At 37.1% G+C, this 13,842-nt stretch overlaps 1 protein-coding gene across 1 annotated transcript; it reads left to right on the forward strand.

Annotated features, from left to right (window-relative positions):
• Nucleotides 1–7,545: 7,545 nt before the first annotated feature.
• LOC106713853 lies at nucleotides 7,546–9,614 on the forward strand. Its single transcript, XM_045686784.1, has 5 exons — nucleotides 7,546–7,667; nucleotides 7,755–7,894; nucleotides 7,965–8,108; nucleotides 8,655–8,749; nucleotides 9,419–9,614. Coding segments are annotated over exons 1-5 (576 nt in total). The 5' UTR covers nucleotides 7,546–7,666.
• Nucleotides 9,615–13,842: the final 4,228 nt, after the last annotated feature.

Genomic DNA, 13,842 nt, shown 5'->3' on the forward strand with positions numbered 1-13,842 from the left:
CAAACGATCTGAATGTGAAGAATGGAAAAACAAATCTGAACCCACATGCTGTAACTGTAAGCAAGCAAAAGTAAACAACCACAATCACAACGCATTCAGCCAGGAATGCCCAATAAGAAGAAAATGGGAACAAATAGCACGGTCAACAATAGCATACTCATAGATTTCACATACATATACATAAATATAACACAAACACAACTAAACACAGTATAATATACATATATACAATATATAAATAAATATATAAACACACATAATAACATACACATACACAAGCTAAGAAAATACATAAACACACACATTCACAAACAAACCACTTTTACAGTTTTATACAAACTAAATAAAATACAAATATTGTAAAATAAATATGCAAAAAATTTTAAAAATAATAACCATTGTAAAACAGTAAAAGTGGATTTATACTAACATTAAATAACACACTATACATAAAAAGTATAACACAGCGAATAAAACAATACTCATATAAATATTTTATTTAATATATTACTCACAATTATAGTATTATACAAACTAGTAAATTTATAAAACAAAACAACCAAACCACAATATTAAAATATATATGTACATCACACTTAGGTATATAAACAAACCACTATTACAGTTTTATACAAATTAAATAATAAACAAATATTGTAAATAAACATGCAAACAAAATTTAAAAAATAATAACCATTGTAAAACAGTAAAAGTGGATTTATACTAACATTAAATAACACACTATACATAAAAAGTATAACACAGCGACTAAAACAAAATTCACAAAATATTTATTAATATATTACTCACAACTATAGTATTATACAAATTAGTAAACTTATAAAACAAAACAACCAAACCACAATAATAAAATATATATGTATATCACACTTAGGTATAACATACACCCAAAACATATACAAAAATATAAACAAACATACACAAATGCACACAAAATACAAACATACATAAACACAAAATACACAACACAAACACAAAGTGCATACACACATACACTCAAAATACAACAATACAATACAATGTAAACATACCAATCATACAACATTCACTAAAACACAAGTACATACAATACATAAAAACAAATTAAAACACACACACAACACACACATATGCATATAGAAATTATATAAAAATAAAACATATACAGGCAGGGAAGGAAATTTTAAAAATTTTTATAAAATTGCATATAGAAGGCACCGAGACAAAATTATACAAATATCAGTCAACCAATTGTAATGGTTTATAATATAAATAACAACAAATATTGTGAACAAACAAGTAAAGTAAACAAGAAAAAAAGGTACAAAGAATGTAAAGTAAAATTACAAAAATATTAAAAAATTAAAATGTTTATAGTACCAATAATAAAGTAAAATTGTAAACCTTAATTGATAATTATAACATATTAAGTGTAATTAAGTATTATAAAAACCAGAATAAATGTAAACACTGATAAATCCACAATATATACCAATATGGCACTTTGTAAATATAATATTAAATAAACATATAAGTTAGAACAGATAAGTAATTTGCATAAGAAAATAAAAAGTAACAAAATAATTGTATAAGATAGATTAAGTTAGTATGTAAGTACTAAGCTGTAAAATAAAGAAGCAGAGTTGTAGTAGTTTTATTACACCTGTAACAACAAATAACAAATAAATAAAGCAAAATATAAAATAGTAATATAAGATAAAAAATGTAAAATAGAAATAAGATAAAATAAGTTAGTATGTAAATTTCAAGATGTATAATAAAGAGACAGAGTTGTAGTAGTTTTAATACCCAATAAGAATAAATAAATAAATAAAGTAAAATATAGAATAGAGTAGAATAGACGGGAATCCCACCCGTATGAGTAAGAAAGACGATGTAAACAAGAAAGAAATAGTATGAAGAAAGAAAGTGCGAGAGGCATAAAAGTGAGAACTTGCATGAAAGAGTACAATAGCAGACAAAAATTAGGTTAGGTCAACAAAAAAAAAAAAAAAAAAAAAAAAAAAAAAAAAACCTAACCTAACCTAACCTAACCTAACCTAACCTAACCTAACCTAACCTAACCTAACCTAACCTAACCTAACCTAACCTAACCTAACCTAACCTAACCTAACCTAACCTAACCTAACCTAACCTAACCTAACCTAACCTAACCTAACCTAACCTAACCTAACCTAACCTAACCTAACCTAACCTAACCTAACCTAACCTAACCTAACCTAACCTAACCTAACCTAACCTAACCTAACCTAACCTAACCTAACCTAACCTAACCTAACCTAACCTAACCTAACCTAACCTAACCTAACCTAACCTAACCTAACCTAACCTAACCTAACCTAACCTAACCTAACCTAACCTAACCTAACCTAACCTAACCTAACCTAACCTAACCTAACCTAACCTAACCTAACCTAACCTAACCTAACCTAACCTAACCTAACCTAACCTAACCTAACCTAACCTAACCTAACCTAACCTAACCTAACCTAACCTAACCTAACCTAACCTAACCTAACCTAACCTAACCTAACCTAACCTAACCTAACCTAACCTAACCTAACCTAACCTAACCTAACCTAACCTAACCTAACCTAACCTAACCTAACCTAACCTAACCTAACCTAACCTAACCTAACCTAACCTAACCTAACCTAACCTAACCTAACCTAACCTAACCTAACCTAACCTAACCTAACCTAACCTCACCTAACCTAACCTAACCTAACCTAACCTAACCTAACCTAACCTAACCTAACCTAACCTAACCTAACCTAACCTAACCTAACCTAGCCTAACCTAACCTAACCTAACCTAACCTAACCTAACCTAACCTAACCTAACCTAACCTAACCTAACCTAACCTAACCTAACCTAACCTAACCTAACCTAACCTAACCTAACCTAACCTAACCTAACCTAACCTAACCTAACCTAACCTAACCTAACCTAACCTATCCTAACCTAACCTAACCTAACCTAACCTAACCTAACCTAACCTAACCTAACCTAACCTAACCTAACCTAACCTAACCTAACCTAACCTAACCTAACCTAACCTAACCTAACCTAACCTAACCTAACCTAACCTAACCTAACCTAACCTAACCTAACCTAACCTAACCTAACCTAACCTAACCTAACCTAACCTAACCTACCACCCCGCCCGCCCGCCCACCTACTAACCTACCACCCCGCCCGCCCGCCCACCTACTAACCTACCACCCCGCCCGCCCGCCCACCTACTAACCTACCACCCCGCCCGCCCGCCCACCTACTAACCTACCACCCCGCCCGCCCGCCCACCTACTAACCTACCACCCCAATTCTCCTGCGGAAATAGTCAATATCGTATTCTCCACACGCAGCACGCCATCTATTGTTGCTAATCACTCAAAGTGAAACCGAAAGTATATCTACCGACAGATGGTGCTAGGGACATAGCATTTTACCAAATGTATTCAATTATTGTTATTAATTAATTTCATACACACAGACGACCTCTTAATATAATGTTACTAACATATACTATAATACTCAATGACAACTCGTCATTGATATGACGGTTTTACATTACAATAAAACCGATATTATGTGCCGAGAAAACATACAGCATTGCCAGAAGTTCTTCCTGGTGAAGACGACGACTATGAGCTCCGCAAATGGTGGACTAGTTAGCCGTTTGGTGGACTAGTGCCGGACTAGTGTTCATTGTTCATTACAGTTTTTTCAAAACTGGCCAGACTATTACGGCTGATATCCACAGGTGGGCACAGTTAATCGAAAAGTTAACTTCGTTAATCGTTAATTCGTTAATTTAAAAAAAAAAAAAAAAAAAAAAAAAAAAAAAAAAAAAAAAAAAAAAAAAAAAAAAAAAAAAATTTACTTCGTTAATCGTTAAAGCGTTAAATTCTAGAAAATTTAATCGTTAACAGTTAACCATACCAAAATTATACATACTAATTTCATACTTTTGTGGCGACACTTGTTTAAAATAGTAATTTGACTATAATATATTCTAAAACACATTAGAGACAGTTATGAATGCATTATAGTATATTTCATTACGAGTCACTTGTTTAAAATAGTAATTTGACTATAATATATTCTAAAACACATTAGAGACAGTTATGAATGCATTATAGTATATTTCATTACGAGTGCGGAAAGCCTGTCATTGCGAAGAGTTCCGACAAATGTCTACCCGAGCCGAGGCGCAGCCGAAGGTGAGTATTGACAGTTGGAACAAGTTCTAATGACAGTTCCGCACGTGTACTAAAGAACTATTTTTAATACAGTTGCGAAAAAATTAAGCAATTTAATAAACTCAACTAACTAAAATGTTTGAAAAAATGGCGCCAACCGTAAAAGAATACAAACAGAGATTTTTTTTTTTTTTTTTTTTTTTTTTTTTTTTTTTTTTTTTTTCACCCATTCTGGGGAGGCAAAGGGAACTATGCCCAAACAACCAAGTCTTCAGTAGATTATTTTTATTGATATGAAATGAAAATGAAATTTAATGATATGAAATAAAATGAAACCTAACCTAATTCATTGAATAAAATCATTAAATCTGACATTGTAACAAATTACGAGGTTCTTTTTAGAAATATTTGCATGAATCATAAAAACTTCAATGGTTTTTTTTTTTTTTTTTTTTTTTTTTTTTTTTTTTTTTTTTTTTTTTTTTCACCCATTCTGGGGAGGCAAAGGGAACTATGCCCAAACAACCAAGTCTTCAGTAGATTATTTTTATTGATATGAAATGAAAATGAAATTTAATGATATGAAATAAAATGAAACCTAACCTAATTCATTGAATAAAATCATTAAATCTGACATTGTAACAAATTACGAGGTTCTTTTTAGAAATATTTGCATGAATCATAAAAACTTCAATGGTTTTTTTTTTTTTTTTTTTTTTTTTTTTTTTTTTTTTTTTTTTTTTTTTTTTTTTTTTTTGTAAAAACTTCGTGGTTGGTTTTTTCTTTTTCATAGACATTATTTTGACAGTTGGGAAAGAGAACGCACGAGTTTGGAAAAGCTAAAGAAAAAGCAACGAGTAAAAAAATGTTTTAATACAGTTACTCAAAAAGGGATTGGAGGGTATTGCAGGGACGAAGAGCGTTCGGAATGTGGGCTTTTACATACTCTTGCTTTTATATACTCGTAATGAAATATACTATTTCGAACCTTCTTTTGATTTTGTCCTGTTGGTCACGTCTTTCCCGGACGCTCTGATGCATCACACTTGCACGAGAACTTCACATATATCAATTATCAACTCGTTCGTTGACCATTCGAGTCGCCGACAGTCACTCAGCATGGTTGAACTTACGAGCGTGGCGTGGCGCGCAATTTAAACAAAATGACAGCACATCTACAAGTTACTAATTTAACGATTAACGGACTTTTATTAACGGAAGTTGAGTTTAACGGAAGTTAATAAAAGCGTTAACACTTTTTGAACTTAACTTAAAAGTTAATCCGTTAAGCAAAATGTTAACTTCGTTAATTAACGATTAACGGATTAACGAGTTAATGCCCAGCTCTGCTGATATCTATTGTCAGCAATTGCAAACCATGATGGAAAAGCTAGCGGCTAAACAACCTAGGCTGGTCAATCGCTCCACGCCACTGCTGCTTCACGACAACGCTAGACCACACACTGCGCAACAGACGGCTACTAAATTAGAAGAGCTTCAATTGGAAAGTCTAAGACATCCTCCGTACTCCGACCTTGCTCCAACAGATTACCATTTTTTTTTTTTTTTTTTTTTTTCAAATTTGGATAACTTCTTCTTGCAAAAAAAAAAAAAAATTCATATGTAAGGACCTAATATCTTTCTTGATCATAGTTGGTGGAGCATATGCATTTGTCTCATGCGTGGTGGTAGCTGGAGGGAGCAGAGAGCTCGCAAGGCTGCGAAAGTATTCGCACAACGTTGGACCCCACCCCTTGAGGCGAGCAATAGACTCACAATGCGCTCTGCAGGCTGAGACCTGTGCTGACTATGACCTGAGAGTCTTGCCTTATATTATTTATACCTGACAACACGCATTGATATGCGATATCGATTGAATTTGTGCTTACGCACTGACAATGAGTTTGGCACTCACTTGCTGGTTCGCCAGTATTTATTGGAATCCAAAGGGCAACTATTGTCCCTACTTCGGGGGGAGTGCAATAGTGGGTCGGCACTCACCGCACACAGCGGGAGATGTTTTTGGAGCTGTGTGTTTGTGCTGTGTGTCAAAATTTAATGTCCTCGTCTACTTTAAATTTTGTATAAACCGAGAGTTTGTATTAAATTATAAAAGGATAGTTACAATAACATAGGATAACATTGTGCCCTGTAAGGTGTTAACACTGCACAATACATGTTTCCCATCGTCAGCAATCTACTACATTTTATAACACGTGTCACCATTTACAAACTTATTTTTTGTCTATTGCCCACTTTGAGAATGTCTTTTTTTTTTTTTGAAACTAAGGCTGCTAATTTGATAAAATTAATAATATTTTTATTTAATTTTTTTTTTTTTTTTTTTTTTATTTTTTTTTTTTTTTTTATTTTTATTTTTTTTTTTTTTTTTTTTTTTTTTTTTTTTTTTTTTTTTTTTTTTTTTTTTTAGGGGATGAAATTTGTATGGGAGTATATGATGTTTATGTAAATATTTTGTAAGTTGAATCTGTTTTATTACAAATTTTTATGACTTTAAGTAAAATTCCACAACAACATCAACTACATTCAAGCCCGTAACCCAGAGGGGTAGGCAGAGACCAGGCATCTACATTTGGCGTGGTCCTGGCACATCTCCCTCTATGTCTACATGGATATATCAACGCATAGCACGTCGGTTAAGTCCTTCCTCAGGCTCAGATTATCACTGCTCTAGACTATCTGTGTACAAAATTTCATATAAATTGGTTCAGTAGTTTTGGCGTGAAAGCGAGACAGACAGACAGACAGAGTTACTTTCGCATTTATAATATTAACAGTATACATAATATGTATCATTTATGGACAGTGGGGCGCTAGTGAGCTACCATAATTTTTTTTTTTTTTGACATTTGCCATCCGGGTATGATAACTTTGTGGGTCAATATCATGTTTAATAATCCATGATTTTCTTCGTGGGTCAGAAATCTTATATATATCTATATATATAAAAGAAAGTTGTGTTAGTTACACTATTTAGAACTCAAGAAAGGCTGAATCGATTTGACTGAAAATTGGTGGGCAGATAGCTTAGAACCAGGAAACGGACATAGGATAATTTTTACCCAGTTTTCTATTTTTTATTCCGCGTGGACGGAGTCGCGGGTAAAAGCTAGTTTGAAATAAAACATTTATATTCTGGCAAGTATTTACCGTGCAAATCGAGAAAATGAATATTGTTCTAAGTCCCGACTCTTACTACGAAGTAGTTACATACTCTTTGGTCAATATTTCAAAAATAGCTCTGAAAAGAAATCAACATATAGCTATATTGTTGTCATTATAAGGAAATTTCGTTGAAATAATCTCACGTACTTATACTTATTTATAGTATTTTAAATGACAGTATCGCCGAAAAAGCATTTCTCAAATGTTGCTTCCTCAACCGCTAACAGAGGAGTCGAAGCTAAGGAAGTAGAAATAGTTAATATAAATTTAGGTTTAGTACTTTTTTACATGAGTGATGAAAATAAATGAACATTAGCGACTACCGAAAGTTTTTGCGTACAGTGAGTGGACGTGGTGTCCCGGGCAATGCGCCGGGCGGCGGGCAACACGGCGTCCCGCGCGCCTCCTCGCCCTCTCCGCCGCGTACTCCGCGATCACTGCCCTCCCCGCCCTCGCGCGACGATGCCGCCTCCTACATACAAGTGAGAATCTGATGGACATGACCTCTCCTACGATCCGTCAGAACTTGTCTTTTACAGCCTCCTCCTATAGGTGCTGGTGCAGAAGCAGCGCCGCCGACAGGAGGAGCGTTTGCCGCGGCCTCGCACTCCCACACGCCGTGCCGCCGCCGCACTCACCTACTCATCCTCCCCGCCCTCACCAGTACTCGTTAAGGAGAAGGAAATTTCAATGTCGGTATGTTCATCGAGTCTGACAAGGCAGCACACTACAAAAATTATACATTAAACTTCCTATCAGTTCTCAATCTTTGGTTAAGAGATGAGTTATAGGACTGATTTCTCGGCGGTCAATCCAACATAAAACTACAACGCGGTACTATGCATAATCGTGTCAAAGATTTCACTTTTGGCTTAAATGGTTCCGTAGTTTACATATTCAGGTATCACATAACTAATTTACGACACTGAGTATTATCGACCAATTTCTTATTTACCTACAATCTACAAATTCATTACATACATTCTGAAAATCAAAATTGAAGCGTATATTTTCGCAATTAACTTTTAAGACACAATTCTGAATGGATGTATAACTTAGTCCCTTGGTACCAAAGATTGCCGCCTCGACACTTCGACAAGGATCATGTGGCAGTTGGAAGACATGATCTGAACTATCAATGTCGTGTTTTTGACAGCTTCATGTTTTAACCAATGAGGAAACGGCAGCGATATCGCTAAATATTACGATGTTTATATTTATTATTACGTAAATGACGCGCAGTGCGCGCGGTGCGCCGCGCTGTGTGCGTGCGTGACGCGCGGCTCCTGGCCCGAGACACTCCTGACCTGTCCGGCTGTAGCGGCCATGCATCGCTCGTAAGTTTGCTAAATTCTTTCGTACCTACTTTAGTCAATCTGGTACTACAATAATATTTATTTAATTCAAGAATATCTCATAATATTATTAGTAAAGTTTTACCTAATGTTAGAAAGCAAAAATATTTAACAATTATATAATTAATCGCAAATATTGTATTGCTGAAGTACCTCAAAATCTTGGTTACCCTAAAATTGCTCTGAGACCGTTGTTCAACTCAACCGTTGACCGTTAGGCAATAACAACTGTAGTTGACTGTATTAAATAAAAATTCTTCTAGATCGGAAATACTGACGCCTTTATTGCTCCCATACGATTGGACAATTTGTATAATTAACAAACGATATTTATACTAGTTTGCCGCGGCTCCAGCAAACGTTACCCTGTGCCGCACCGTTCTTTAGCGGGCAAAAGTTAAAACGACGCCGCGTCTTTCAGCGTAGGCCGACAAAGCATTTACGAAGTATCCCGCCCTTTAGCGGCCCCCTGTGTCGGCACAGGATAAACATTGCCGAACCGTGGCGAAGTCCTTGGACGTTTAACGTTAAACGTTTTGCGAGGTGAGTTCAAGGACGGCACATGTAACACGCGTTGGTAACTAGGTCGCCAACAACAACATTAAAAAAAAATAATAATAATAATCTAAGTAACAATGAGACGTGCGGTAGGTGCGAGGCGGGACGTGCCGACCACGCGGGGCACGCCGAGCACGTGGCGCGCGCCGAGCACGTGGCGCGCGCCGAGCACGTGGCGCGCGCCGAGCACGCCAGGCACGAGGCGCGCGGGCCGAGCGCCGGCTGCGAGGGTGACGCACCGCTACCCCCCCTTGTCGGTACCATTAGTAATTTTACAGGAGGCGATTAGAAATTATAATTAACATGTTAGAGATGTTCAGATGAGAAGAATACATCATGTGATTAAAGCCGCATTCACATTTGTCTGACGTGTTGTGTCGTGATGCTTTCTGTCGTGATGGCTACTGTTCACATCTATGTGACGCGTTATGGCGCATTTTTAATCAGTTCCGTTATAGCTCTCAGAGAGTTTACACATTCGCAATGTTTTTTCATAAATCATACGATTCAGATTCAGATTATGAAGAAGATATGCAGTTATTGGCACTGGCAACACCTCTAATAAAACAAAGAAAGAGAAGAAGATATTGGATACATCCAGTAAATACAAAAAGAGAGACTAAAGGCGAGTTTCATTGTCTCGTTAAAGAGCTTGAGAGTGATGCTGAAAAATTTCATCAGTATTTTAGAATGTCTAACTTCTGACGCGTCACAACACAACACGTGCGTGTGCACACTAGTCCGACCCGCTGTGTCGTGTCGCTGCGCCGTCCCCCGCACCTCACCCAACTGACGCAGACCGGGATCGCTACTGACGCGACACAACACAAGCCATCACAACACACTGCGTCAGAGAAGTGTGCACGCAACCATATTAATTGTATGAGACCGATACCTTTCTGACGCATCACGACACAACACGTCAGACAAATGTGAATGCTGCTTTATACAAAGGCCTATTAAGAGGACAGAACAAAAAGTTGTTTTACTTTAGTAATTTAGAAGATAATTCCAGATACCTACTGTATTATACAATGATGGCAAAACTTTACGGTTCAACGTATTATTTTTCTAAATATGTGTTTAATGAGGCCGCAGTCGTTCCATCAAATAATTTTCTCTATGATTGTTGGGAACCTTCCGGATCACTCTGGTTCTCTCCATTTTTCGTAGTATATAATGAAGGTGTAGGTTTGTATTGTTAATTGCAACACCGCAGTGACTGTTGTAATATTTAAAGTGCAAGTTGCAAATGGCACTTTGTCCACTCCTTCCTCCGCTTCATACTCCCTAACTCTATTGTCAGTCTGTCAATGTTACAGCGTCCCCGTGTCGTATACATAATAATTACTAACAAAGGTTACTAACTACGTACATTAATATTTTCCAGAAACGAAAACTTTCACTGTGGCAGAGAGTGAGTGACGTTACTAAGCTGGACACGGAACATTTGCATTTTGAGGGTGAGCTTGTTTTGTTTCTATGTAATTTAACTTACGAACCATACAGATGACTTTTTAGATAAAAACTGCTTAACTGCGTACAATTACGTTGTTTTTGTAAACTTTGTTTTAAATCGAACAAGGATTCCATTAGTCACAGCTGGGCACAGTTAATCGAAAAGTTAACTTCGTTAATCGTTAATTCGTTAATTAAAAAATTAACTTCGTTAATCGTTAAAACGTTAAATTCTCGAAAATTTAACGCAAGTTAAAGTTAATCGTTAACAGTTAACCATACCATAATTATACATACTAATTTCACACTTATGTGGCGACACTTGTTTAAAATAGTAATTTGACCATACATTCTATAACACATTAGATAGAGACAAGTATGAATGCATTATAACTAGTATATTTCATTACGAGTGCGGAAAGCCTGACATTGCAGAGTTCCGACAAATGTCTACAAGTTGACAGTTGGAACAAGTTGTAATGATGGTTCCGCACGTGTACTAAACAATTATTTTTGATACAGTTGCGAAAAAATGAAGCAATTTAATAGAATAATAAAAACACAACAAACTCAACTAACTAAAATGTTTGGAAAATGGCGCCAACCGTAAAAGAATACAAACAGAGATTTTTTTGTTTTCTTCACCCATTCTGGGTAGGCAAAGGGAACTACGGGTATGTCCACACAGCCAAGACTTCAGTAGCTTATTTTTATTGATATGAAATGAAAATTAAATTTAATGAGATGAAATAAAATGAAACCTAACCTAATTCATTGAATCAAATCATTAAATTTGATATTGTAACAAATTAGGAGCTTCTTTTTAGAAATATTTGCATGAATCATAAAAACTTCAATGATTTTTTTTTTGTAAAAATATCGTGGTTGGTTTTTCTTTTTAGCCGACTTCAAAAAGAAGGAGGTTATCAATTCGACTGAATTTTTTTTTTTAACAGACATTATTTTAACAGTTGGGAAAGAGAACGCACGAGTTTGGAAAAGCTAAAGAAAAAGCACGAGTAAAAAAGTGTTTTAATACAGTTGCTCAAAAAGTGGCGTATTGCAGGGACGAAGAGCGTTCGGAATGTGGGCTATTACATACTCGTAATGAAATATACTATTTCGAACCTTCTTTTGATTTTGTCCTGTTGGTCACGTCTTTCCCGGATGCTCTGATACATCACACTTGCACGCGAACTTTACATATATCAATTATCAACTCGTTCGTTCACTATTCGAGACGCCGACAGTCGCCCAATATAGCTGAACTTACGAGCGTGGCGTGGCGCGTAATTTAAACAAAATGACAGCACGTCTCCAAGTTTCTAATTTAACGATTAACGGACTTTTATTAACGGAAGTTGAGTTTAACGGAAGTTAACAGAAGCGTTAACACTTTTTGAAGTTAACTTAAAAGTTAATCCGTTAAGCAAAATGTTAACTTCGTTAATTAACGATTAACGGATTAACGAGTTAATGCCCAGCTCTGCCATTAGTTGTTGTTAACTCGCACGCGGGGAATAATCGCATGCCGTGCACAGACTCCTCGCATGGTCTAATGAAATTGCGCGGTAACTTCAGGTCCCGAGAGACTAGACCTATATCAATTCGAAAGCGGTGTGTGGATGCTGAGCGCGCGCGGCGCGGCGCCCACGCGGCTGGAGCGCGCGTTGCGGCGGCGTGCGCGGCCGGCGGTGCGGCTGCTGCGTGAGATGGGCGCGGTTCTAAGGCTGGCGGGCGCAATGCCGGGCGCGCTGCTGGCGGCGGCGTCGGGCGCGGCGCTGGAGGCCAGCCGCGACGCCGCGCTGGGGTTGTTGCAGGCGTTGTCGGACGGAGCGTTTAAGCCAGCGCTGGTGGTGTGCTTCAACGCGCTGCTGCGGCCGGCGCTGGTGCTGACGGCGCAGACGGCGCGCGCGCTGCGCGAGGCTCTGGCGCCGCTGTGGCTGGCGGCGGGCGACGCGATGGCGCCGGCCGCGCGCCTGCTGTCCGCGGTGCGCCTCGTGCACGTGGAGCACCGATGCGGCTGTGAGTGCGCGCGCGCGCCGGCCGCAGTGTGACGCTCGCTAGCGGGCCGCCAGAAGCCGGTGATTCTTTTTTATACGCTGTGTCTATCTTTTTTTTGCGGTTTGACAAAATTAAGGCCTATTCCTGGCCTAAGGTCGGTTGTTGTTGTTTGGTTTTTTTTTTTTACATAATAGTATAGATTTTTTTTCTCAGTTGACGTTTACAATAGTATATAATTGCATTTCTATATCAAATAATATTAATTATTTTTAATAAGATTGACTCAAATAAAAGTTTACATTTACTTCATCAAAAAGCATTTTTTCTTGTTTCAAAAAAGACCAACCTAATGTGGACAGTAAAGCGCTCAGTGCGGCGCTCTCGCATTAAAATCTAAAATGCAAAGAGCATATAAAATTCTACAATATTATACTATAACAGTTATAGTTTCACAAGATTTTATGTCAGTCGGAAAATATATGAAGTGAGAATGTTATGTTGACAGCAGCCTCATGTTATGAACAATGAGGGAGCGGTATCTGCACGGTTTAGGCCAGGACTCCACCAAAGCGAAGATGTGTGCGGTGTGCTGTGCTGCTGTGCGAAAGAGATGTTTTTCTTGCTGTCTTGATTTGCTGCTCACATCTCTCGTCTCCACTGCGCGTCGTCCGCGCACAGCTCACATCTCCGCTTCTATCGCGCCATACAAATATTACACATCTCCGCACAGCTATCTCCACTGAAGCTGAGCGGAGAGATGTGTCAATAACACAATTCTATTGGTTGTTTTAAAAAAAAAAAAAACAGTCGAATTGATAACCTCCTTCTTTTTGAAGTCGGCTAAAAACATCTCCGCTTTGGTGGAGTCCCGGCCTAAATGTTAACATTTACATGACAAATTTCATGAAAATATTACTCATGATATCACAACATGTACTTTAATTTGCTAATGTTTTTGAGTGTATTTATTTATAAGACACATTTGTATACAAAAAAAAACTTTGCTGAATGAAGCAACGCCGGCGACTCTCGACTCTAGTCAGTTTAATTAATGG

This window comes from Papilio machaon, chromosome 4 (genome assembly GCF_912999745.1).
Source record: "Papilio machaon chromosome 4, ilPapMach1.1, whole genome shotgun sequence".
NCBI lineage: Eukaryota > Metazoa > Arthropoda > Insecta > Lepidoptera > Papilionidae > Papilio > Papilio machaon.